At 38.5% G+C, this 23,510-nt stretch overlaps 1 protein-coding gene across 1 annotated transcript; it reads right to left on the reverse strand.

Moving 5' to 3' along the window:
* Window positions 1-2,931: 2,931 nt before the first annotated feature.
* Window positions 2,932-20,957, reverse strand: LOC128509374 (zinc finger protein 239-like). The gene is made up of 6 exons (XM_053481090.1): window positions 20,881-20,957; window positions 20,642-20,751; window positions 11,695-11,983; window positions 5,691-7,469; window positions 4,821-5,329; window positions 2,932-3,506 (listed from the first exon to the last, which is right to left on the reverse strand). Exon 4 carries the CDS (start codon window positions 7,433-7,435, stop codon window positions 6,299-6,301), a length of 1,137 nt encoding a protein of 378 aa, XP_053337065.1. The 5' UTR covers window positions 7,436-7,469; window positions 11,695-11,983; window positions 20,642-20,751; window positions 20,881-20,957; the 3' UTR covers window positions 2,932-3,506; window positions 4,821-5,329; window positions 5,691-6,298.
* Between the last annotated feature and the right edge of the window lie 2,553 nt (window positions 20,958-23,510).

The raw sequence follows: 23,510 nt of genomic DNA on the forward strand, positions 1-23,510 counted from the left end.
GACTTAGCATTTGGGTTGAATATTTAACCCATCTTGCTGGGTTAAACAAATAACCAATTTTACTGGGTTAAATTAACCCAGCAATATTAACCCAGTATTTTTTAGGGTGGTTCTTACTTCAAGTTTTGTGCTGGATGAAGTTGCATTTCAAAGTACAAAATTACACAACTGGTATTTTAACTATAATATATAAGAAATGCCTAACTAGATAATGTGAGTATATATAACTTTAAAATGAGACTAGGACATTTAAAAATAAAACAAAGTAGGCCCCACTTCAAGTAATGTGGAAACTTAAAAAAAAAAAGTTAAATTCAATTAAAAATACATATTTGAAACTCTTAAAGTTAAGTAGCATGGACACAAAAGAATGACTAGGGAAATTATTAAATTAAGTAGGGTTTACTTGCGAAATTAAATAGACTTAACTAGAAAAAATTAGGTAGACTTTACTAGCAAAAAAATATTTTTTACATAAAGAAATGTAAGTAGTAAATACAAAGAATAGTCTTGTTTAAACTTTATAATTATCTGATGCAAAAAGTTACCTCAATTTTTTAAAGTAGATCAGGCTGGATATTTTTTTCAGTGCAGAGCCGTTATGAAGGCTTTACAGAGCAGCAGATACATCTCAATATCAACTGTTCAAATTAGATTATTGCTAAGATACTTTACAAAAATCATTTATTTAGGTAGCTCAAAAAATATCAAGTTTAGCATGTGATGTGATTGTACTGTAGGAGGGGAGACCAGTCTGGCTGATGTTGAATAAAAGATTCATCCCATTCGTTCCATTTACAGTACAAACCAGAAATGTTATCCCCGTTGTAGATTTCATTCCTAATCATTAACAACTATAGATATACAGTGGAACCTCGGATTACGAGCATAATTTGTTCTGAAAGCGGGCTCGTATATCAAAACACTAAAACCAAATAAAAATTTTCCCATAGGAAATAATGGAAACTTAAATTATTCGTTCTACATCCCAAAAAAATAAATACATAAAAATAATAAACAAAATAAAAAGTAAAAAAGTAATAACAAAATATAAAATAAAAATAAAACAAAATAACCTGCACTTTACCTTTCAAAAAAGTAAAAAATAAGTCCTGACAGATAATTGTTTCCGTTTGTGCGTGCAGGCGCTGTGCGTGTGTGTGTGAGGCTACAGTAAGTGGAGACTCTTCCTTTCCACCCCTCCTGTCTCCCCCTTCTCATCTTTCACAGTAAAATGTTCTCCTTTCGTCTGAATTAAACACAAACATTAACGGAAAGACTGTTGTTCTCTTCTAAATTATTAAAGCTTCTCCGCTTTTTTTTAATGTTGCTCGCAACAGCGTACCAGCCCGTTAATTCATGCTTGTGAACATGAATACTAAAAGAACAAAACTCAGGCTCTATATCCTAGCTTACATCTCGCATTTGCGTTTACACACACCGGATTGCATTACCCACAAAGCATCTCCCGCACTGGACTACACTTCCGTAAACAGTGCTCATGAATCAACGTCTCTCTCCCGCTACACTGTTTTACCTGAAAGTTAGCAATGAACACTGCTAATGACACTCGTGTGAGCGCAAACTAACAATCACTGCTGTAAAGTAAAACAAACAAATGAACCCGCACATCACCTCTGAAAAGAATCGCAACAGAGCAGAGTTTCTGTGTAGAGCAGAGTGCGTGTCTCTCGCCTTAATTTCTGTTCGTGCATGTTTGTGAAGGGCGCCTCACACACACATAGCCGGCACAGTGTCAAATTATGCTTACACACACACACACACCGCTATGAGCTGAGGAAGAAAATGGACTTTTAACTTCTGTATTGCAAATTTCTTTTGCATTACTCGCGCACGCGTTATAAGAAACAGTACACGCGCTGTACACGTACGCTACCGAACACAAAATAAAATGTTTTACACACACATGGGGTCACAGTGTTACAGGAAACAGTACACGCATGCACGGATGTTGATTATACTAGTAGGAGACGATAACCCACAATTCCGCAGCGCAAGACAGAGAAAAACCATTGGCTCAGTTGTGATCACGTGACGCCTGGCGTCAAAACAAGAAGCACGTGTGATACATGGTACTCGGTGCTCGTAAACCAAGACAGTGTTCATTTTTCAAGTCAAAATTTTATAAAAAATCTTTGCTCATCTTGCGGAACATTCGTAAACCGCGTTACTCGTAATCCGAGGTTCCACTGTAATAAATTGCAATAATTATGAATGTAAAAACAAATATAGATGCAGAAAACATGCTATATGGTTTCCTTTAAAGGGCTTGTATGTTCTTGTCTAATAATTAAAAAATAGAAGTATTGGTGGTTGCAAAATCACTGGAACAGCAAGGCTGATTTGTTTTTTGTTCTTTTTTGTTATACACAGAAGATGTTTGCATTTTGGTATCAAAACATGACTAAGAGATTAGAATTTCAGTTACTGATATTTACATGTTAAGGTGTTAAAAAGGACATGGCCCCTTGGATGGTGATACACCAAAAACTGTAGGTGTGCAAATATACAGATATAGACTAGGGCTGGGACTAAAGTAAGTTAAACTAGTTGATTATTTTTTTCCCAACACAATGTTATCACTTTATTCTAACCCAATCTGGGTTTTTTTTTCATTCAAACATATTTTGATCACTTGTCATTTGAGCTCATTCGTTAGTCCAATGTTTTCAAAATTTTAAAAGAAATATCAAATTGAATTAATGAATTATATTGATTGAAAATTAATCTATAAACCTTTATATGTTCATATTTAAAATAAATTCTTATATGAATAAAATAAATTCTAATTACATTTTTAGCAAGTATTCATTTTGTTGTAATTTAAAATTATTATTTTCCCGATTGATCATAACATAGCAACTTAACCTTTTCCCAACACGTAAAACAATGACAGTTTTGTTTCAAAACCTTTAATCAAGATCCTTCATCAACAGCAGGTGTCTGCACATTAAATGGGCAAAGTTAAAATGACATAAAAATGTAAGCAATTGATGTCACCAAACTGAAACACTGCATTTTAGTGTTTTGAAAGTATTATAGTTTACACAACTCCCTGAACAAGAAATGCACTGAACAAGTTTACGTTAAGGCGCTATGCAACAATGCAAAGATTACTTTGCAATATATAGAATATTGCCAAACAAAATAGAAACAACAACAAATATACAGATAACTGTATAGGAATTACAATGGTAAAACAGCATATGGAATATTAATTACATATGCACATAATTTGACAGTAATTACAACTGCACATCAGTAACCTTAAATTTGCAGACAGAACCAGTCAAACCACTCAGTCCAGGAATGTAAAGGTAGAAGAATTTTACTCATGACATCTGAAGGAACAATGAATCAAAAATCACCCTCGAGGATTACTCCAACATCAGAACAGTCACTGCTGGAAGTCCCCCTGGCAACATAGAGTAGATCCCCATTGTTGTGCCCACTGTGGCCTTCAGTATATTGATATCAGTCATGTCCTGATAAAATGAAAATAATTCATTTAGGAGAGAGTTATATTTTTTTGCTTTTTATTATGCAGCTATGTAGGAATGTTTGTATAGCTTAGCCTAAATCCAGATTAACTTAGCCAAGTCTAGTTTTTATTTCAAAAACAAACCTTTATTACTACATTTTTTTTCATCTAGCACATCTTACTTTGTATCTACCTCAACAAGGATCTTAAGTCCTTTTATGACACATTTCATAACAACCTCTATGACATCCTCAAGCAGTACAACAAAGAAAAGAACAAGTGAAATTTTCAGTAGCAGGAGGGGAAAAAAGTAAGCAAAAGACAAAATAAACCCACAACTGTTCTATAACTTGTGAGGCTGGCAGCTACATAAATAATCTGAAACCCATATAAACTGCGTCCCCTCTCTGTTCATACTCTCGTCTGTTATACTTAAACATTTGCCTTTTTAAAGCAGTAAGAGATTTAATATATAGTTAAGTATTTACAAAATTCTTACTATCATGGAGGATATGTTTTTAAGCTTTTTGCCGACTTAAACCTACAAGAACAACATTTAAAACAATAATTTTAAATGATCAAGTGACACCTTAAGGACGCAGATATGCTTATTTATTATTAAGTAATTTCCATACACAATGCTAATCAAAGTTACTTATGAATAACTTAACCTGTAAGTAAATTAAATGTGAGTTACAGAAGCATATCTAAAATGACCAACACATTACCTAACACTCCTATAAAAAATAATGTTTACCTCTTTAATCAAGGTAAAGTTATGTTAACAGTATTTCCTGAATTCCCCAAGGAATTTTGACAACCGTTTGAATTCTTACAAACCGAGGTAAAAAAAAAAAAAGAAATCTGCCTGAAAAACAAAAACTTTTTTTCTCTTCATGCTCCAGACAAAAGTTTTTTTATTTTTTATTTTATCCTTGTCCAGGTTCATGTGAAGAGTCTAATAGTTTTAGTTAATTTACTCCATATACCTTTTGCAAAACAACCTGCTGGATTAAAAAAAAATATATGCTGGCATGTATTTTTTTAAATTCGATATAACTTTATGACCCGAACATTCTTTATTCAACACCCAGACATACCTGTTCATTAAAACTGCAAGTTAACAATACCTACAGTACACGTCATGCACAGTTTAATTAATTAGGCTCCAAGTTACCTTAATGTATTTATAGCTGGCAACCGGTAGACATACCTAACTTAAGCTAACAGTTAACACTCAGTTTCCAGAATTCCGTTAGAAGTCTGCTGAAGCCATTTTTATTTGTTTAATATCTTAAAATATTATTAATTAACTTACCAGTTTCGCACGAAAATTCCTCTTCCTGTTACATGGCAGTCATCTTGGTCTTTTGAAACCCGCTAAGATGTTGATGTCAGACGCTGCGTCTCTTTGAATACTCAAATAATGATGAGTCTGTCATAGTATACTCAAAAACAAAGTCATTTTAAATGAAAACCTTATTACTCGTTATAAAAACTAATACATTTTCAGCTGGAAAAACTAAATTGCAGGTTTTAATTGCTACATGGATAATCTTTACAAGTAAGTAGTAATATCTGGGTGTGCAGTCCACGTATTACAGTCTCAATTTCAGAAAGTCAAAAATAATAAGTTTGATCCCTTGGTGATGCTGTAACCTCTCGCAGCCGAGGCGAGAGATGAAAGGTACTTAGTGCTCTCACTATAATTGCGGCTCTACAGTCAATCAGGGGCGTCTGTGAGCTCACGCGAGCGGCAGGAGCAGATAGCGCTGTCCTCAGATTGTGTTACGCCGCACCCAATGGTGAATAAGATGTGGAAGCCCCCTAGTGACAGGGAGGAATTGGACAACTAAATTAGGGGCAAAAGATTAACCCAAACAATGGCAAACAAAACAGAACAAATAGGGATCACAAAACCTTTTTGAAGTTATGAGGCAAAAAGTCAATAAAAATCACAGGAATGTTTAGCATTCAATAGTGTTCAATAGTGACCCAGTGGTTCAGTCTTTAGAGTGCAACACTGCCTCCAGAGGTTTATATTGGGGACAATCTCATCATCTAGACACATTTTTCTCACACATACACACTTCCACAAATTTTATTTTCATCTTTGTGATGACAATGACCATTGTTAAAAGCGCTATATGAATAAAATTGAATTAAATTTACATGATTCCTCACTTACCCTGATGCACCAATCACTCTGGAATTATCAGGCCACATGACCTTTTCCCATTGCTCCAACGTCAAATCTTTATGATCCCCAGGAAATTTAAGTCTTTCTGATGGTTCTTGCTATCAAGTGGTTTTCTTATGGACACACAGTGGCTGTTATGGCTGTTCAGTCCCAATCCTGTGAGTTGTCATCACATTATGTGTGTATAGAAATGCTTTCTTTCCTTCCACTATTAAATATAGCTTTTTTTTTGGTTGTTGATTTTTTTTCATGTAACTTTATAAAAGTGTTTATGTGGTCTCAATTCACGTTTTTTCCCCCCGATATTTCTTCTAAAAAGTTGATAGTTCAGCACTATCGTTCCAAGTATTTATATTTCTTTATGGTTTCTTAATCCTTTTCCAGTAATTTCAAATCTCTTCAGTTGTTTTCTTAGCTTGATGCAGCCCAATAAATTGACTCTTCTGATTATATGTTGGCAGGCAGTATATTTAGGAGTGACGGCAGTGCATACAACACGTCCCATGTTGTGATTGCTATGGATTCTCTCCCGTGCAAAAGCACTGGTGTCTTCTGAATTGACCTGCATGTCTAAAACTCCTCCCACACTGTGAGCACTAATACGGCTTCTCTCCCGTGTGAATGCGCTGGTGTGTTTGCAGATGACCTGCCTGTGTAAAACTCTTCCCACACTGTGTGCAGTGATATGGCTTCTCTCCTGTGTGAATACGCTGGTGTGTTTGGAGAGAACTAGCAGCAGTAAAACTCTTCCCACACTGTGAGCACTGATACGGCTTCTTTCCCGTGTGAATGCGCTGGTGTGTTTGAAGATAACGAGCTGCAGTAAAACTCTTCCCACACTGTGAGCACTGATACGGCTTCTCTCCTGTGTGAAGGCGCTGGTGTGTTTGGAGATAACGAGCTGCAGTAAAACTCTTCCCACACTGTGAGCACTGATATGGGTTCTCTCCAGTGTGAATGCGCTGGTGTGTTTGGAGAGAACTAGCTGCAGTAAAACTCTTCCCACACTGTGAGCAGTAATACGGCTTCTCTCCAGTGTGAATAAGCTGGTGTGCTTGGAGACACCTAGCTGCAGTAAAACTCTTCTCACACTGTGAGCACTGATACGGCTTCTCTCCTGTGTGAACGCGCTGGTGTCTTTGCAGGTGACATGCCTGTGTAAAACTCTTCCCACACTGTGAGCAGTGATACGGCTTATCTCCAGTGTGAATGCGCTGGTGTGTTTGGAGAGAACTAGAAGTAGAAAAACTCTTTCCACACTGTGTGCAGTGATACGGCTTCTCTCCTGTGTGAATGCGCTGGTGTTTTTGTAGGTCATCAGCCCTTGTAAAACTGGTTCCACACTGTGCGCAATAATAAGGCTTCTCTCCTGTGTGAATGCGCCTGTGTGTTTGGAGAGAACTAGATGCAGTGAAACTCTTCCCACACTGTGAGCAGTGATACGGCTTATCTCCAGTGTGAATGAGCCTGTGTGTTTGGAGAGAACTAGAAGTAGTAAAACTCGTTCCGCACTGTGCGCAGTGATACGGCTTCTCTCCTGTGTGAATGCGCTGATGTCTTTTCAGACGACTTGGGTAACTAAATCTCTTCCCACAACCTGAGCACTGGTAATTTTGGTTCTTCATTTCTTCATGATATTCTTCACGATGACCAGATAATGTTTTCTTAGTACTTTCTTCAAAGGCCATATCTTGAAGTGTTTTTGGAGGTAAATCTAAGTACAGTGAACACATCAGGGGCAAGGGAAGACTTGGGAAAATGTGTTATCTGGGGAGAAAAAAAAGGCAGTTCCTAAGAATATTAAGTATTAAGTAAAAAGTATGTTTTTAAGTATTAAGTATATTTAAAGTAAAACTTTTTAAAATTAATTATTCATTAACAAGGTCAGGAATGCTGTGTTACAAATCCGTATCTTAGGCTGACTGTCCACGATGTTATGTGAAAGTGGTCAGATTGAATTTGGCTCTGTTTAGACTAGTGTTGCTAATCTAATCAGTAGGGCTGGGTGATTCTTTAGATTTTTTCGATTAATTCCAATTTCACGTTTTAAGACGATAAAATTTTTTCTTAAATCGAGGTATCACGATTTTTTAGAAAAATATTAGATACATTGTAATTGCACCAATGGCAGAATAATTAAGAGGCAATATTGTCCGACCACATGATGGCGCGCCTAATTAACCGCTTACTTGTGAAAGTAAAGCACTATGAAGGAACGTAATAGGCTACAGAAATATCAGAGATGGACGGCAGTTCTTCACGTCAGGATGACCTTGTGCCAAAGAAAGGTAGTAAACGTTTCCTCTGTGGTTTGGAAATGGTTCGGATTTGAGAGGTCAGACGTTGCACAGACTTTTGTCAAATGCTAAATACAGTGAAACCGACTGCGAGGTACGCGGTTTGCGAGTGTTCCGCAAGACGAGCAAAGATTTTTTCAATCAATTTTGATTTAAAAAACTCTTAAAAAAGTCTTTGTTTACGAGCACCGAGTATCACGCATCTGCTTCTTCTTTTGACACCGAGTGTCATGTGATCACAACTGAGCCAACGTTTTTTCTTTCTATTCGCTCCGGAATCTCTCTCTCGCCTTTTCTGTGTTTGTGCGTGTGTGAGAAGCACCCCCTCTCTGCTTCACACACACACACACACACACACACACACACACACAAAGACAATAAAGGTGCGCAAGAGAGAGAGAGAGAGAACAGACACGGTGTCAAATTACGCGCACACAGCGCACACACTCTGCTGCGCAAGAGAGAGAAATACACACAATGCCTGAGCGCATTAATGGAAACACTAATCTGTCTGTATTTATTTTTACTTTTTTATTGTTACTTTATATTTTGTGTTAATTATTTTTATGTATTTATTTTTTGGGCTGTGGAATGATTAATTTAAATTTCTATTATTTCCTATTGGAAAAATAAATTTGGTTTACGTGTGTTTTGGAATACGAGCTCGCTTCCGGAACAAGGTTCCAAGGTTACACTGTATGCAGAAAGTCAGTTGCAACCGACAGTGGCAGCACCCCTAATTTACTCCAACATTTGCGACAAAGGCACCAAGCTGAATGGGAAGAATGTTCAAAGTTAAGAGATGAAGACAAGCTAAGTCCAAGTGCAAAAGGTCCACCTAAAATTGCAAAACACCAGATGTCATTAGCGGTTTCATTTTCCAGTTCCGTTCCATATGACAAAAAGGCACCCCGATGGACAGAACTTACAGATGCTGTGGTGTTTCATATTGCTAATGTTCCCATATACACCATCGAAAAGCCAGGGTTCATAAAAATGCTACTGATTCAAAATACAAGTTGCTGAGCCGCAAATATTTTAAAGACGTAGCTTTAGCTACACTGAAACACGTGAAAAAGTAGCGGAGCAGCTTGAAAAGGCATCTTTTTTTCTACGTAAAAAAGTCGTAAACTTCAGCCTTACATGAGCCTTACAGCCCATTATGCTGATGCAGAATGGAAGCTGCAAAGTTTTTGCCTTCAGACATGTTATTTTCCTGACGATCATACTGGGTAAATAATTGGTCATGGGCTTAAAGATGCACTGGAGTCTTAAAAGCTTGTGGAGGATCGATAGGTGTGCATGACCACTGACAGTGGTACATAATCAAAGTAATGAAGATGAACGACTGGACCCATCTTTAGTGCCTTGGACATCGTCCTTACAACGCCATTAGTAGGTATGATTAATAATTCAAGCAATAAAATTGCAGTTATTCAGGTGTTATTTCGTTAATAGCTGAAATTATGATAATGATGATTATGTTTTGCTTTTGTAATAACAGTGCCAGTCACTTAATATAAGGTTATAGATTCATATTCTGTTTATATTCAAGAAGGAGTAAGCTCTTCACAATATTTTTGTCAAAGTACAATGAACTGCTATTTCAAATCTATTTTCTAAAATTTACTTTTAGATTTTATTCAAATCTTCTGCAAAGATATTTAACTCAAGGAATTTGTTTTACATTTATTTACACCTTGTTGACCAATTTATGCATGGAATGGCCATTAAAAATACAATGTTCCTTAACAAGATGGTTTTTCAAGTTACTTAAAAAGAGAATGTTTCTTTAGTCATGTTATAATGTTTTAAGTTGACTAGTTACACATTATCCAGTGTCTTCTTGTGCCAGTCCCAAGTCTGGATAAATGCAGAGGGTTGTGTCAGAAAGGGCATCCGACGTAAAATATTTAGCAAATCAATGATGCGAATAACAAATATAATTCCCATACCGGAATTATGTTTGTACCGGTCATGGCCCGGATTAACAATGACCGCCACTGGTGCTGTTGACCTACAGGGTGCTGGTGGAAATTGGGCTACTGTTGGTCGAAAAAGGAGAGGAGGAAGGTGTGTTTAAAAGCAGAGAGAGATAAGAGGAAAGCAAGAGTTTAAAAATGATAGTAGGGACTTTGAATGTTGGGACCATGACAGGGAAGGGAAGAGAGTTGGTTGATATGATGCAGAGAAGGAAGGTGGATATACTGTGTGTTCAGGAGACCAGGTGGAAAGGTAGCAAGGCTCGAGGCTTAGGAGCCGGGTTTAAATTGTTTTACCATGGTGTGGATAGAAAAAGAAATGGAGTGGGAGTTATTCTGAAAGAGGAGTTTGTAAGAATGTTTTAGAGGTGAAGAGAGTATCAGATAGGGTGATGAGTCTGAAGCTGGAAATTGAAGGGATAATGTTCAATGTTGTAAGTGGTTATGCACCACAGGAAGGATGCGAGTTAGAAGAGAACGAGAAATTCTGGAGTGAGTTAGATGAAGTGATGCAGAGCATCCCCAGAGGTGAGAGAGTGGTGATTGGTGCAGGCTTCAATGGACATGTTGGGGAAGGGATGAAAATGTGATGGGCAGGTTTGGTCTTCAAAACAGGAATGTAGAAGGACAGAGGGTGGTGGACTTTGCACCATAATACATAAAACATAATACTTTCTTCCAGAAGAGGCAGGAACCAGGGCTGGATTGGGACAAAAAATCGGCCCGGGCATTTTGACTAGAGACCGGCCCACTAGGTATTATTGGCAAAGCCATAAAGCCTTTGAATGAAAACAAACGCTGTTCTGACAGCAATGTACACTGTCCTGTTGGTATATATGTATCAATCTAATAAACTTAAACCTACACTATCCTCCCTATTCTGGTATTCTAAACAGTACTTAGCGGAAAACAAAAGACTGCTTGGTCGAGTTAACCTCCTGAACCATCTACAACACATGGTGGAAACCTGAAATTAAGACAGAGAAGACTAGAGGTGAGACATGATCATTAATGAGTATTACAATTAATAAATTACAGATTTAGTGATATTTTCATAAACTATTTATTTACCACATTAACAAACAGCATGGCAGCACAAAATATTTTTTTAAACATGGCAACCTTTAAAAAGTGAAAGGAGACAGAGAAAGAAAGTTGAGAAAGAATAACACTTAATTGAATTTTTGATGCCAACACAACAAAACACAGATCACGATCGCTGGAGTGTCATCCAGAGACCTGGGCTGCCACAACCAGCTAAATCGTAACACAAATGCACAGAAATCAATTATTTTTCTACAATAATTAAATAGATTCAACATCTTTCTTCAACATAATTTCAGACTCCACAGATGGTAAGCTTACTGGGCTTACAGAGACTTAATATTTTTAGACTTAATATTTACTATAAACGATAATGGATTTCTATGTATTTAACATCAAATGACCGCTTTGGTTGTAAGATTTAGATAATTATTTAAAAGCTAAACATTTAAAATGAGAATAAGAAAAAAGTATTTCTTTGTGCCCCCCTTTCCTTTTTAATGCCCTACCTGGCCCCCTGGCAAAACTTTGCTAGACCCGCCCCTGCACAGTTACCAGCTGTCAGCTATGTAGAAAAGGATCCTGGTGTTATTTGTCTCTCAGAAACAGTTCATAACTTCTCTTCAACTCATTCATGTCACCTAAAAAATAAATCTGTTTCTCCATTACCTGTTCAACTCTGATGATTCAATAAGGACATCTCCTGGTTTCACCTTTATGTTTCTCTCTCACATATCCAAACCGATCATGACTAGCAGCTTTTATGGCTGTGGCTCCAGCAAACAGCTGATAAACTGATCAGCTGATCAACAATGAAGTCATCTTTCTATGGTAGTGAGCTTAGCATGGGTAACTCAAGGAGCCCCCTCTCCCCCTCCCCTGCTTGAGTAAGCAGCTTGTAAAGCTCAGCTTCCTCCAGCGTGAGCTGTTTAGGCGACGGGACAGATGCCTCGTTCCCCTGGAGAAGGAGGGGGAGAGAATGAGAGAAGCCGAGGCTGCTGCGCAGCGTAAAGTCACAGGATAACTCCAGCTTTGTGTTTTTTTTTGTTTGTTTGTTTGTTTTTTTATTCTAGCTAAAATACAGGACAAATCGCGTTCCTTTTCACCTCAATACGTAACGCGTAATATTTTCTCTGAATACGGGACGATTACGTTTTTTACGTTTGGCAACCCATACTAACTAACCTTATCAATAATTCACTCTCAGTAACATCATAGCACCAGCATAGAAACTCTGTCATCATGCTAACTAGTACACAGTAGGAGTTATTGTAACTGACTGTAAAAAGTTAGCAAGCACAACGAAAATAAGCTACACCTACTTGGTTTATAAGTTTTTTTATGGTTTTACTTGGTTTTACTTAGGCTACCTCAAGTTCAGTTCTGCCACTTGGACCGGCGGCCGCCTCGGGTCTCTCCTCCTCCTGCCGCCTCGGGTCTCTCCTCCTCCTGCCTCCCCTTTCCCTCTTCAACCTGCGGCTGCTGGCCTCCATCACTTGCTAATTTTACTGAAGTGGAAGCTCCACTATAGCCACCAAACAACTGTGATATTTTAGCACATTTGGCAGCATCTGCCTGAAGGGCTAGTTTCTTTTTGGCCCTAATTTTTTCGGCTCCTCCTGCTCCTTTGCGTTTTTTGTTCTCCATTTTTGTTCAACAATATGTGATTGCTGAGCCGTTGCAAGGGGGAGGGTGCATCTGACCTCCTCAGCTGTAATTGGTCCAGCCCAGAGTCGATCATGACCAATTGGCCAATCCGCCACCTTTAATAGTTTATAACATTACACAAAAAAAAAAAAAAAAAAAAAAAAAAATCGGCGGCCGGCCCACAAAAGACGAAATGCCTTATAAACACTGCTTCTTTTTTTGTCCAAGATGGCGCCGGTGAGGTCGGCTGCCGTCACGACTGCTCCGACCAGATTTTCTTTGTTTTTGTTATTTAAGTTAGTTTTTACCGTCTTAAAACCAGTCAAATTACCACCATGGAGTACATTAGTTATGATAGAGACACTCTTGTTTCTATTGGTATACAATGTACTCACAATTCGACGTTTTTAACTCCGGATCCGAGCTGGCCGAGTGAGATCCTGAGGGACAACAAAGGACGCGACGCAAAGCGGCGGCCCCGAGGGAAACGAGCCGGCGTCAGGAACAGGCTGAGAGCCCGTGCACACCGCACACCTCTGCCTAGCATCCTGCTCGCCAACGTCCAGTCACTGGAGAACAAGCTCGATGACCTCAGGGCCAGGATAAAGTTCCAGAGAGACATTCGGGACTGCAATCTCCTCTGCTTTACCGAGACATGGCTGAACCCAGCGGTGCCGGACCACGCCATCCAGCCGGCCGAGTTCTTCTCGGTTCACCGCATGGACAGGACGCGAGACTCGGGGAAGTCAAGGGGAGGCGGCGTGTGTTTAATGGTGAACAGCAGCTGGTGCAACAGCGCGAGCGTTGTTCCTCTCACACGCTCCTGCACACCAAACCTGGAACTACTGTCCATCATGTGTCGTCCTTTTTACCTTCCTCGGGAGTTCACATCGGTCATAATCAGCGCCGTTTATATTCCACCACAAGCGGACACGGACACTGCCTTATGCGAGCTGCATGAGGCACTCACACAACAACAAACACAACACCGGGACGCTGCGCTTATTGTGGCGGGGGACTTTAATAGTGCCAACCTCAAACGCGCAGCGCCAAACTTTTATCAGCATATCACCTGCCCCACCAGGGGCGAAAGGACACTGGATCATTGTTACACTACGGTCAAGGACGGCTACAAGGCACAATCTCGCCCTCCGTTTGGCAAATCCGACCACGCCGCCATCTTCCTCATGCCAAAATACAAACAAAGGCTGAAACAGGAAGTTCCGGTTCAGAGGGAGGTCGCGCGCTGGACGGACCAATCGGTGGCCGCGTTACAGGACGCACTCGATGACGCAGACTGGGACATGTTCAGAAACAGCTCCGATGGTGACGTCAGCGTGTTTACGGAAGCGGTTGTGGGATTCATCGGGAAACTAGCGGATGATACCGTGGAGAAAAAGACTATTAAAACGTTTCCCAACCAGAAGCCGTGGGTGGATAAAACCATCCGCGACGCTCTGAGATCTCGCACCGCTGCCTACAACACGGGACTCGCGTCGGGGGACATGGAACCGTACAAGGCTGCGTCATACAGCGTCCGGAAGGCGGTGAAAGAGGCGAAGCAGCGCTACGGGAGAAAACTAGAGTCACAACTCCAACAGAGTGACTCTAGGAGCCTGTGGCAGGGATTAAGGACAATAACGGATTATAAAGCACCAACATCCGGTATGATAAACGCAGACGTGTCTCTGGCAGATGAGCTGAACACTTTCTATGCTCGCTTCGAGGCTGCAGCTAAAGACGCTAGCGATGCTAATGCTAGCGATGCTAATGCTAGCGGCGCTAATGGCTGCAGACAGGAAGTCACTGCCAGCACCGGAAGCGCGTTCATCATCACCGAGCATGACGTGAGGAGAGCCTTCAAGAGAGTGAACACCAGGAAAGCAGCAGGACCAGACGGCATCTCAGGCCGTATCCTCAGAGCCTGCGCAGACCAGCTAGCACCTGTGTTCACTGAGATATTCAACATCTCTTTATCTCAGTCGGTGATCCCCACATGCTTCAAAGAGTCCATTATTGTTCCAGTCCCAAAGAAACCTCATCCTGCTTCCCTCAATGATTATCGCCCTGTAGCCCTCACTTCAGTAGTGATGAAGTGCTTTGAACGCCTGGTCAGAGACTTCATCATTTCTTCACTACCAGACACACTGGACCCACTACAGTTTGCATACCGTCCAAACCGTTCCACGGACGATGCAATCTCACATCTCCTCCACACATCTCTCACTCACCTGGACACTCGGAGGGGGAATTATGTGAAAATGCTCTTCATCGACTACAGCTCGGCATTTAATACCATAATTCCCTCCACACTCACCACCAAGCTGGAGCACCTGGGACTCAGCTCATCCATGTGTCAGTGGATCTCCAATTTTCTGACTGGCAGACCACAGGCAGTAAGGATGGGCGGCCATGTCTCAGCCTCCATCACTCTCAGTACTGGAGCCCCCCAGGGTTGTGTTCTGAGCCCCCTGCTGTACTCTCTTTACACCTCTGACTGCGTGGCCACTACCAACTCCACCACCGTCATCAAGTTTGCTGACGACACTGTCGTGGTGGGCCTGATCACCAACAACGATGAGACGGCCTACCTGGAGGAGGTTGGAAATCTGGAGAACTGGTGCCAGAGAAACAATCTCCTCCTGAACGTCAGCAAGACAAAGGAGCTGATAGTGGACTTCAGTACAAAGCAGGAGAGGAACTACCAGACCCCCGTCATCAACAGGAGCCCAGTGGAGAGAGTGGACAGCTTCAGATACCTCGGTGTTCACATCACGCAGGACCTGACATGGTCCTGTCACATCAACACCGTGGTAAAAAAGGCCCGGCAGCGTCTGTACCACCTCAGACGCTTGAGAGACTTTAGACTGCCCTCCAAGGTGCTCAGGAATTTCTACTCCTGCACCATAGAGAGCATCCTGACGGGAAACATCACGACCTGGTTCGGGAACAGCACCATGCAGGACAGACGAGCTCTACAGAGGGTGGTGCGATCAGCTGAGCGCATCATCCGCATCGAGCTCCCTGACCTGCACTCAATCTACACCAAGCGGTGCTGGACCAAGGCCAGGAAGGTCGTGAAGGACCTCAGCCATCCCAACAATGGACTGTTTACTCTGTTGCGGTCTGGGAAGCGATTCCGCTCCCTGAGGGCCAACACAGAGAGACTGAGGAGGAGCTTCTTCCCGCAGGCGATAAGGTCTCTCAACCACACCACTAGGCATAACTAACACAATATTTTCACAATTCTCAAAATCAACCAATCAATCTTTATACATCAATGGACAATATGGACAACTCCACGCACATCACATCTACACTACATGTTCACGTTTACATTCTGGACCATTACACAAAGTCACTTTAATAACTATTGCACAGAGTCACTTTTTCTATGCATACTTGCACAAAATTATAGTTCTATGCATACAATATATTTCTATTTTCATGTTCTATTTTTTTCTAGTTAAATTTTTATTTAAATTTAAATTTTTTATCATATCTCGTCTATTGATATTTATTACCTATAAGTTTTAATTCTCTTTTTAAGGTCACTGGCGGTCGTGTAAGCATTTCACTACATTTCGTACTGTGTATGACTGTGTATGTGACAAATAAAATTTGAATTTGATTTGATTTTGAATTTGATTTCTGCTGTGGTTAAACTAGATAACGTCTATGCGATCTCCAACTCTGGTATCTGTGTCATTTCGGTCAGAGATCTTTACTTGATACTGATTTCCACATTGCCACATTGTGAAGTTAACAAACATTAACTAGCCACTGGTCTGCTAACAGGTTTATAATTTTGGAACATGCTTTCTATGAACTGTAGTGTAACTGGGTGTCTGTATGAACAATCAGTTCTGCATGGACTTGTGTCTTCATTACAACAACAAACAAGAGATCAGGTACATTAGACAATAAATTCCAGACATTTGATCACTACAGCACAATAAAACAGAGGATCTAGCCCTTTCACTAAACTGTAAGCTCCTGTCCTACATTTAACTCATAGAGCATCATGGGCATCACCAACCAGAAAATTATCGATTTGTGAGGCAGCAGGAGGTCTCAAAAACCCACAAAATCTTAAAATCTATTAAAAAACATTATCCAAGTTATTAAAAAACATCCAGAACACCACAAAAATGTAGAAGGTCCAGGTCAACTGTTCACCAACACCGGAGAGATAACATCTTCTGTCTCAAAATTATTTATATGGTTTTGGTGGAAGCAAAATCGTTCACCGCTTGCCAAAATATTAGAGTTGAGTATTTACTTTGTTATTGCGGACTAGGAGTTTCTCTCTTCAAAGTTTGTTAGCATGCATAGCAATACTGATCACTTGAGCAGATGTTCATAGTATTATGGCAATGATAAAACACTATATTCCTTGTTTAAAATGGTTAAATGCATTAATTAATTTACATTCATCTAAGCTTCACTTTTAGGTCTCAATAAACAGCTTTATTTACTGTAGTTCTTATTTTTTAAATATAGTTTTTATTTCACTTGTAGTTTTAGTTACACTCTGCACTTCAAACTAAATCTAAAAATATAATCGCTTTAATAGGTCATCCTGATTAGTCTTTAAAAACTCTGTTTATAAGTACAAGGACAAATCTCAAACTGTTTCATTATTTTATAGAATTTGCATTTTATCAAAGATTTAAAAATGTAGCCTACACCTCACAAACAAATAAAATATTTCATCATTTAAAAGTCAGGATTTGGTATATTGTCCCTTTTTACTCCTCAGGTAAAATTTGCAGTTTTAAAATTAAATTAGCATTTACAGAGTGTCCTGCAGGACTCTGACTTTCACAGTCTTATTTTTGTTTTCTCCATTACAAACATAAAAGGTTTGTGGCAAGCTTTCAGCTCATTTTTGGCAAAGAATTTAGTTTGATAAAAATTGTTACAGGTTTGCCAGTGTTTTCGTGCCTACTGCGCGAGTTAGGGACCGTCTGCAAATCACTGTCTGACTGAAATACGTAAAATATTAATTTTGTAAACAAATTTAAAATAAATAAATGAAAAAAAATTAACCTTTTTTTATTCAATATTATCACTTTTCATATTTATTAATAATTAATATGTAATAATTCTATATTTTACTTCAATAACTTTCAGGTCATGTGACCTATTGTTTCAAAATCTATTCTAAAATGTGTGTCCACATGTCCTGCAAGGACACAACCTTTTTTTATTTAATATCATTACTTTTCATGTTTATTACTAATTTTTTTAATAGAATTTTCTTCAATACCTTTCAGGTCATGTGACCTATTGCCCCAAAATCTATTCTAAAATGTATGTCCACCTGTCCTGCAGAGGGCACAACCATTTTTGTTCAATATTATCACTTTTCATATATATTAATAATTTTTTATTAATTATTATTTTTTTTTAGATTGTATTGATTTTATTTCAATAACTTTCAGGTCTTGTTTTTCCTCAAAATCTATTTTACAATGTGTGGCTACATGTTTTGCAGACGACAACTTTTTTAATTACATTTCATTAATTACATTTCTGTAGGAGTCAACTAGAGTGTTCACAGGGGCTTTGGTGTCCGGCTGCATTTGTCGTTTGTACGGCTGTGCATTTATACGGCGTCAAAACCACAAAACACACTTCCTGACACTGCCTCCACAGGTTAACCCACAAACTACAGTTTGGGCTGCAGGCTGATGTTAGACAGAGCCAAACAAACGCCAGTGTAGAAGTCAATCGAGCCCCACTTCCAAACGCAACATAAACGTCTAAGACATTCAGAGCGCGTTCGTTTATCCAAAAATCTAATGCCTGTGTGAATAAGGCCTTAATGTGTACCGGCTTTTCCATGTATACATGCAAGTGTGCATAAGCTATGCAGCACAATCTTGTCTGAGGGCCCCGGGCGAGAAAAGCCAAAAAGGCATGGAGCCTGGAAAAAAAAGAGAGCCCTTCATACACTATGATGTAATAGGGGTGATGTCACAGTGCTTGGTCTCTAAAAAATAAAAATAAAAAAAAAAAAAAAGAAAAAGAACAAAGGGGCCATTCACACACTATGATAACGTACTGTAGGGCTGATGTTCATAGTATTTGGTTCTTTAGAAAAACAAGAGGGCCCTTTACACACTGTAATGCAGTGGTTCTCAAACATTTTCTGTAATTCCCCACTTAAGGCGGTGGGCGAATTTTTAAGCCCCACTTGTCAACAAAATAACGAAAACTGCCAAGTTTACAAGTTATCGAACTATCAATTTCTAAACCAATAAGATCAAATAACACCAAGTTCAAAACAGATAAAATACATGTGCAATTGTTATAACATGCTTACATGGTCACTTATCCAGAGCTTTCTTTTAAAGAAGTCGAGTGGCTTAGTAACGTGACTGGCGTGTGTTGTCCCTAAGTGTCTTTCTAATTTCTTGGGTCTCATGCGGTCTGCTGCCAGCGGTGTAAGACACAAAACACACATGGGTCTCTCCTCTGCCCCACCATCCCACCATGAATCCAAGCGCAACATTGTTATGCTCTAAAATGCCCCCTCTGTCACGGATGTAATTTGTGATAAATAATTTGTTGTTTGTACATTGACAAACCCCTGCAAAATAAATGTGACATAAAATAATCATTTTGGGGGATTTGTATTAATCGTCTCGACGAGTGTCACGTGCCTAGGGTTAATTATAATAGTAATAATATATCTGATGATAATAAACCTTTGAATGTATGTCCTAATATAATATTTGATAGAGATTATGTAGGGGGGCAATCTGTGGCAGGGGGGCATTTTAGCGCATAACAAGGGATCATCGCTAAATGCCGCACACCAACAAAAAGCGTAGAACGATATTGATCTTCCCTTCTGTTCAGCGCAAAGGATCAAAAAGCAACTTTGTTGCCACACTGGAAACTAGAAATGCCAGACTAGAACTGCCAGATAAAATATGATTTTTTAACAAAAATACAGAAACATCAGCAAACACATTGGAATAAATGAAATTACATATATAATACCGAATGTTTTTTTCCTTATATACTGTTCCTCAGCAATCAACATGCCGACGTTAAACCGTTATTGTTGCACTATGGTTCCACTTTTTCTCTGATGTTATATTAATTTACTTTTATTAATGATCCATTTCTTTGCGTGTGATTATTTAGTTTCGAGTGTCCGATCTTTATTGTCAAAAAGAAAAGCATGAATTAGAATAGGTACTTTCCTATTATTTTCCACTAATTCCCTCCCGTTCATTGCCGTGGTTCTTAAAGTGTGGGGCGCATCACTAGTGGGGAATACAGACATGACAGGTGGGGCGCCCCACACTTTAAGAACCACGGCTGTAATGTAATAGGGCTGATGTCATAGTGCTTGGGCCCTAATAGTCTGTACATGGGTGTACACATTGAGACACCCTGACTTAAGTTAAGCCTTCATTTGTCACATACTGTACATTACTGCGCACAAAAAAAAAAAGAATTACATATTAATTATTAATAAACATGAAAAGTGATAATATTTAATAAAAAAAGGTTGTGCCCTCTGCAAGACAAGTGTACACACGTTAGAATAGATTTTGAGGCAAATGTTCATTTATTTATTTTAAATATAAATGTTTATAATGTTAATATTACCCGTATTTTAGTCGGACAGTAATTTGCAGACAGTCCCTAACTCGCGCAGTAGGCGAGGTGCTTTCGCCGGACTCTGTTAGCGAATCTCCGCTACAAATCTGGTGGCCGGAGGTCGAATATCCAACGTCCAACGAACTTCACCGCGGTTGAAAAATCGTTTGTTTATTGTCTGCAAAGTGGTCTCTTACACAATAATAATAAACTGCTGTCCTTACTCACATACACACATTTTATCTAACATTTTACACTGTGCTGGAAAAACAAATGTTTGGAAAAACTAAATGATTGTGTAGGTAACCCTACAAGTAGGTAACCCCCCGTTTTCAGCTGAACTTACCTCAGACACAACAAGCTTGGAGTTTTAATTCATCTCATCAAACAGTCTCTGTAAAAATCCGTCAGTAACATCTCAGTGTGGAGGCGATTATCAACATCACACAGCAAAACCTGAGGAAAAGTATATAACGCTGACGTTACACAAGTTATTAATTATTCATGCTGAGATAAAATATCAAAGCAAACTGTTAAAGCGAATGAACAGCGTGTGTCAGCAGATAACGCAGGAAAAATACTAACCCTCCGCTTATTGGCGTTCAAATCCCAAGGAATTCCGCTTATTTTTCTTCTTTGATTTAACTGGCGGGTCGCAAACCGATGTGTTCAGGTGCATACCGCCACCTACTGTCCGGAGTGTATAATAGTAGGGGGTTTAGGTACTTGTACGTTCCCATAACGTTTCCTTAACGATCTCTTAACCTCTCCTTCAATGGCGGCCGGTCAATAGGAGCGCTGGGGCGCCGCCCCCTTAAAAGTCAGGCAGAGAAGAATGATACTTTAATATGTAATTATTTAACATGCTAATTATTTGATTTAATAATGAAATAGTCATTTAGTCACAATATTTCGCTGTATTTCTTAACATTATTTATTTAGAATTATAATAAAAAAAAACTAATCTGTATTACGTTCATTTGTGTTCGTGTATGCAGGGCGCCGGACAAAAAAGTGTCTATGTAGGCACCTAAATTTTTAAAATTGTTTTTTTTTTAATGTGATTGGAGGCTGAGCTCTAATTATATATATATATTTTCCCCCAAATCATCCTTGGGGCGGAGCACTGTGCGCCCAGAACCCGCCCACTTTTGTTTTTTTTTAGCGAATCAATATTTTTTTTAAATATTTGGGCTCATATGATTAGAATATTCCCAACAAGTCTTATTAACGGTCAGTAGATGGTTAGGTAAAGTACTGAATAGTGATTGATGTGGAAGCAGCTAAATATGAGAGAAAATTCTGTAATTTCTTTGCTAAAATAACCCTTCGCAAGGCGATCGGACGAAAAATGAAAAAAGTTAAAGAGCTTGGATGAGATCAACCTGATCTTATTAAGCAGCAGTCAAGTGATCTTACACTCTGTGCTTTTCCAGCACTTTTTATGGCTATTTACAGGTGTTAATTGAAAGTTTAATTATACTTTTGTTTCCACCCCCCACCAGCCACCACTGGTCATCACATTATTATATATTTATTAAACAAAAGTTAAATAATCAGTCTATAAATAAGTAATCCGTGCACAGGTAGAGTTTTTTGTTTGCTTATATGTTTTTGTTTTACAAAAGTGCATTGCATTCACAAAAGAAAAAGCATTTCTCATAACTATGAGATAGTAAGTCATAATTATGAGATAATATAACTATGAGATAGTAAGTCATAATTATGAGATCAGAATCTCATAATTATGAGATATTAAGTCATAATTATGTCAAAATTCCTAAGATTTTTTTTTCTTTTGTGAATGCAATGTGCTTCCGTAATGTTTCCCAGATAGCAGAACAACATTGAATCATCATTGAATCAACATTAAAGCATCAACCAACTTGTCATTGAATCAATGTTAAAATTTATCATTGATTTTTCATCAGGTTTGCACCTTGAAATAATGTTATTTCAATGATGAAAAATAGATCAAGATGGGCATAAAATCAATGTTTGTTCAACTTAAATTAAATCATTTATTTTACATTGAATCAACATTGAAGCAATTATAGTTTAGTCTTGCTTTATGTACAGCAAGATTCTATGACAGTAAATCATGTCCGTTTTGATTTATTTCTTTAAATCAGAGACCATGGCTAAAAAGATTTTTTTTTTTAAACAAAAAGTCAGTAACTCAACATCCTTCAGTTTACATGTAAATGTATTTATTTATTTATACTCCATACCCATTTAAACAGGAAGTAACATCACAATTAAAATAAAACAACTATATAATAAAACACACTACAACTTACATACAAATTATTATAAACTACATAACAAAATGACTATTAGAAGAGATTGTTTATTCTGAATTTATAAAACAGAATCTAACTGCCAAAAGAAGAGACTGGAAAACCATAACAGCATATAAAAATTGCAACCTGCCTCAGCAAAAGGCAAACTCTGAGGCATCCTTTTTTTCAGCATTCAGCTGTTGTTGTAGGGCATCCAAAGAACGTAAAACAAACCAAAAGTTAGAACTGCAGAATGCTCTAAAAACTTAAAGTGGTAGTTGTTTATGAATGACAGAAGGTGGGTCCTAAATTTTTGGAAATGTGACTTTTACAAATGTACAGATATACAACATATGTTTTAAAATTTCCTACAATCTTCCATAGATACAATGCACACATTCGATTTTTTTAAATATACATGTTATTTCACAATCTGCAAATGTTGTCCTACAATGTACATATTCAATGCTATGAAAACAAATATACTTAATGTAACAATATAGTCTGTTATATTATGTGCAAAAAAAAAAACCCAAAAAATCTGTAGGACAAAAAAAAAATTATAAAAAAAAAAAATCAATCCGTGGTGACCGTTTTGCAATTTGTCCCCTTAGATATAGACCGCACTCACAAATACTTAAACTCTTCCCTCAGTTTAACAAATCATGGCCACGGATTAACAAACCGTACCCACGAATTTCCAATCCGTATGCTCAGATACCGTACTGTTTGCGTATTTATTCTTAACATGAAGACTTATTTTGATGATTTTATTTTAAGCTTTTCACCCAGAGTTAGATGCATGCTGCACTGTTAATGTGGCCAATTATTACATTGCCATTAGGTTGAGAGCAAAGGAATGACAACATAAACTGTACATTATTTGTTTGTATTGCTTTTTACCTTCTCCTCTTCAAACTCACACTGCATGAT

Source organism: Clarias gariepinus, chromosome 21, assembly GCF_024256425.1.
Source record: "Clarias gariepinus isolate MV-2021 ecotype Netherlands chromosome 21, CGAR_prim_01v2, whole genome shotgun sequence".
NCBI lineage: Eukaryota > Metazoa > Chordata > Actinopteri > Siluriformes > Clariidae > Clarias > Clarias gariepinus.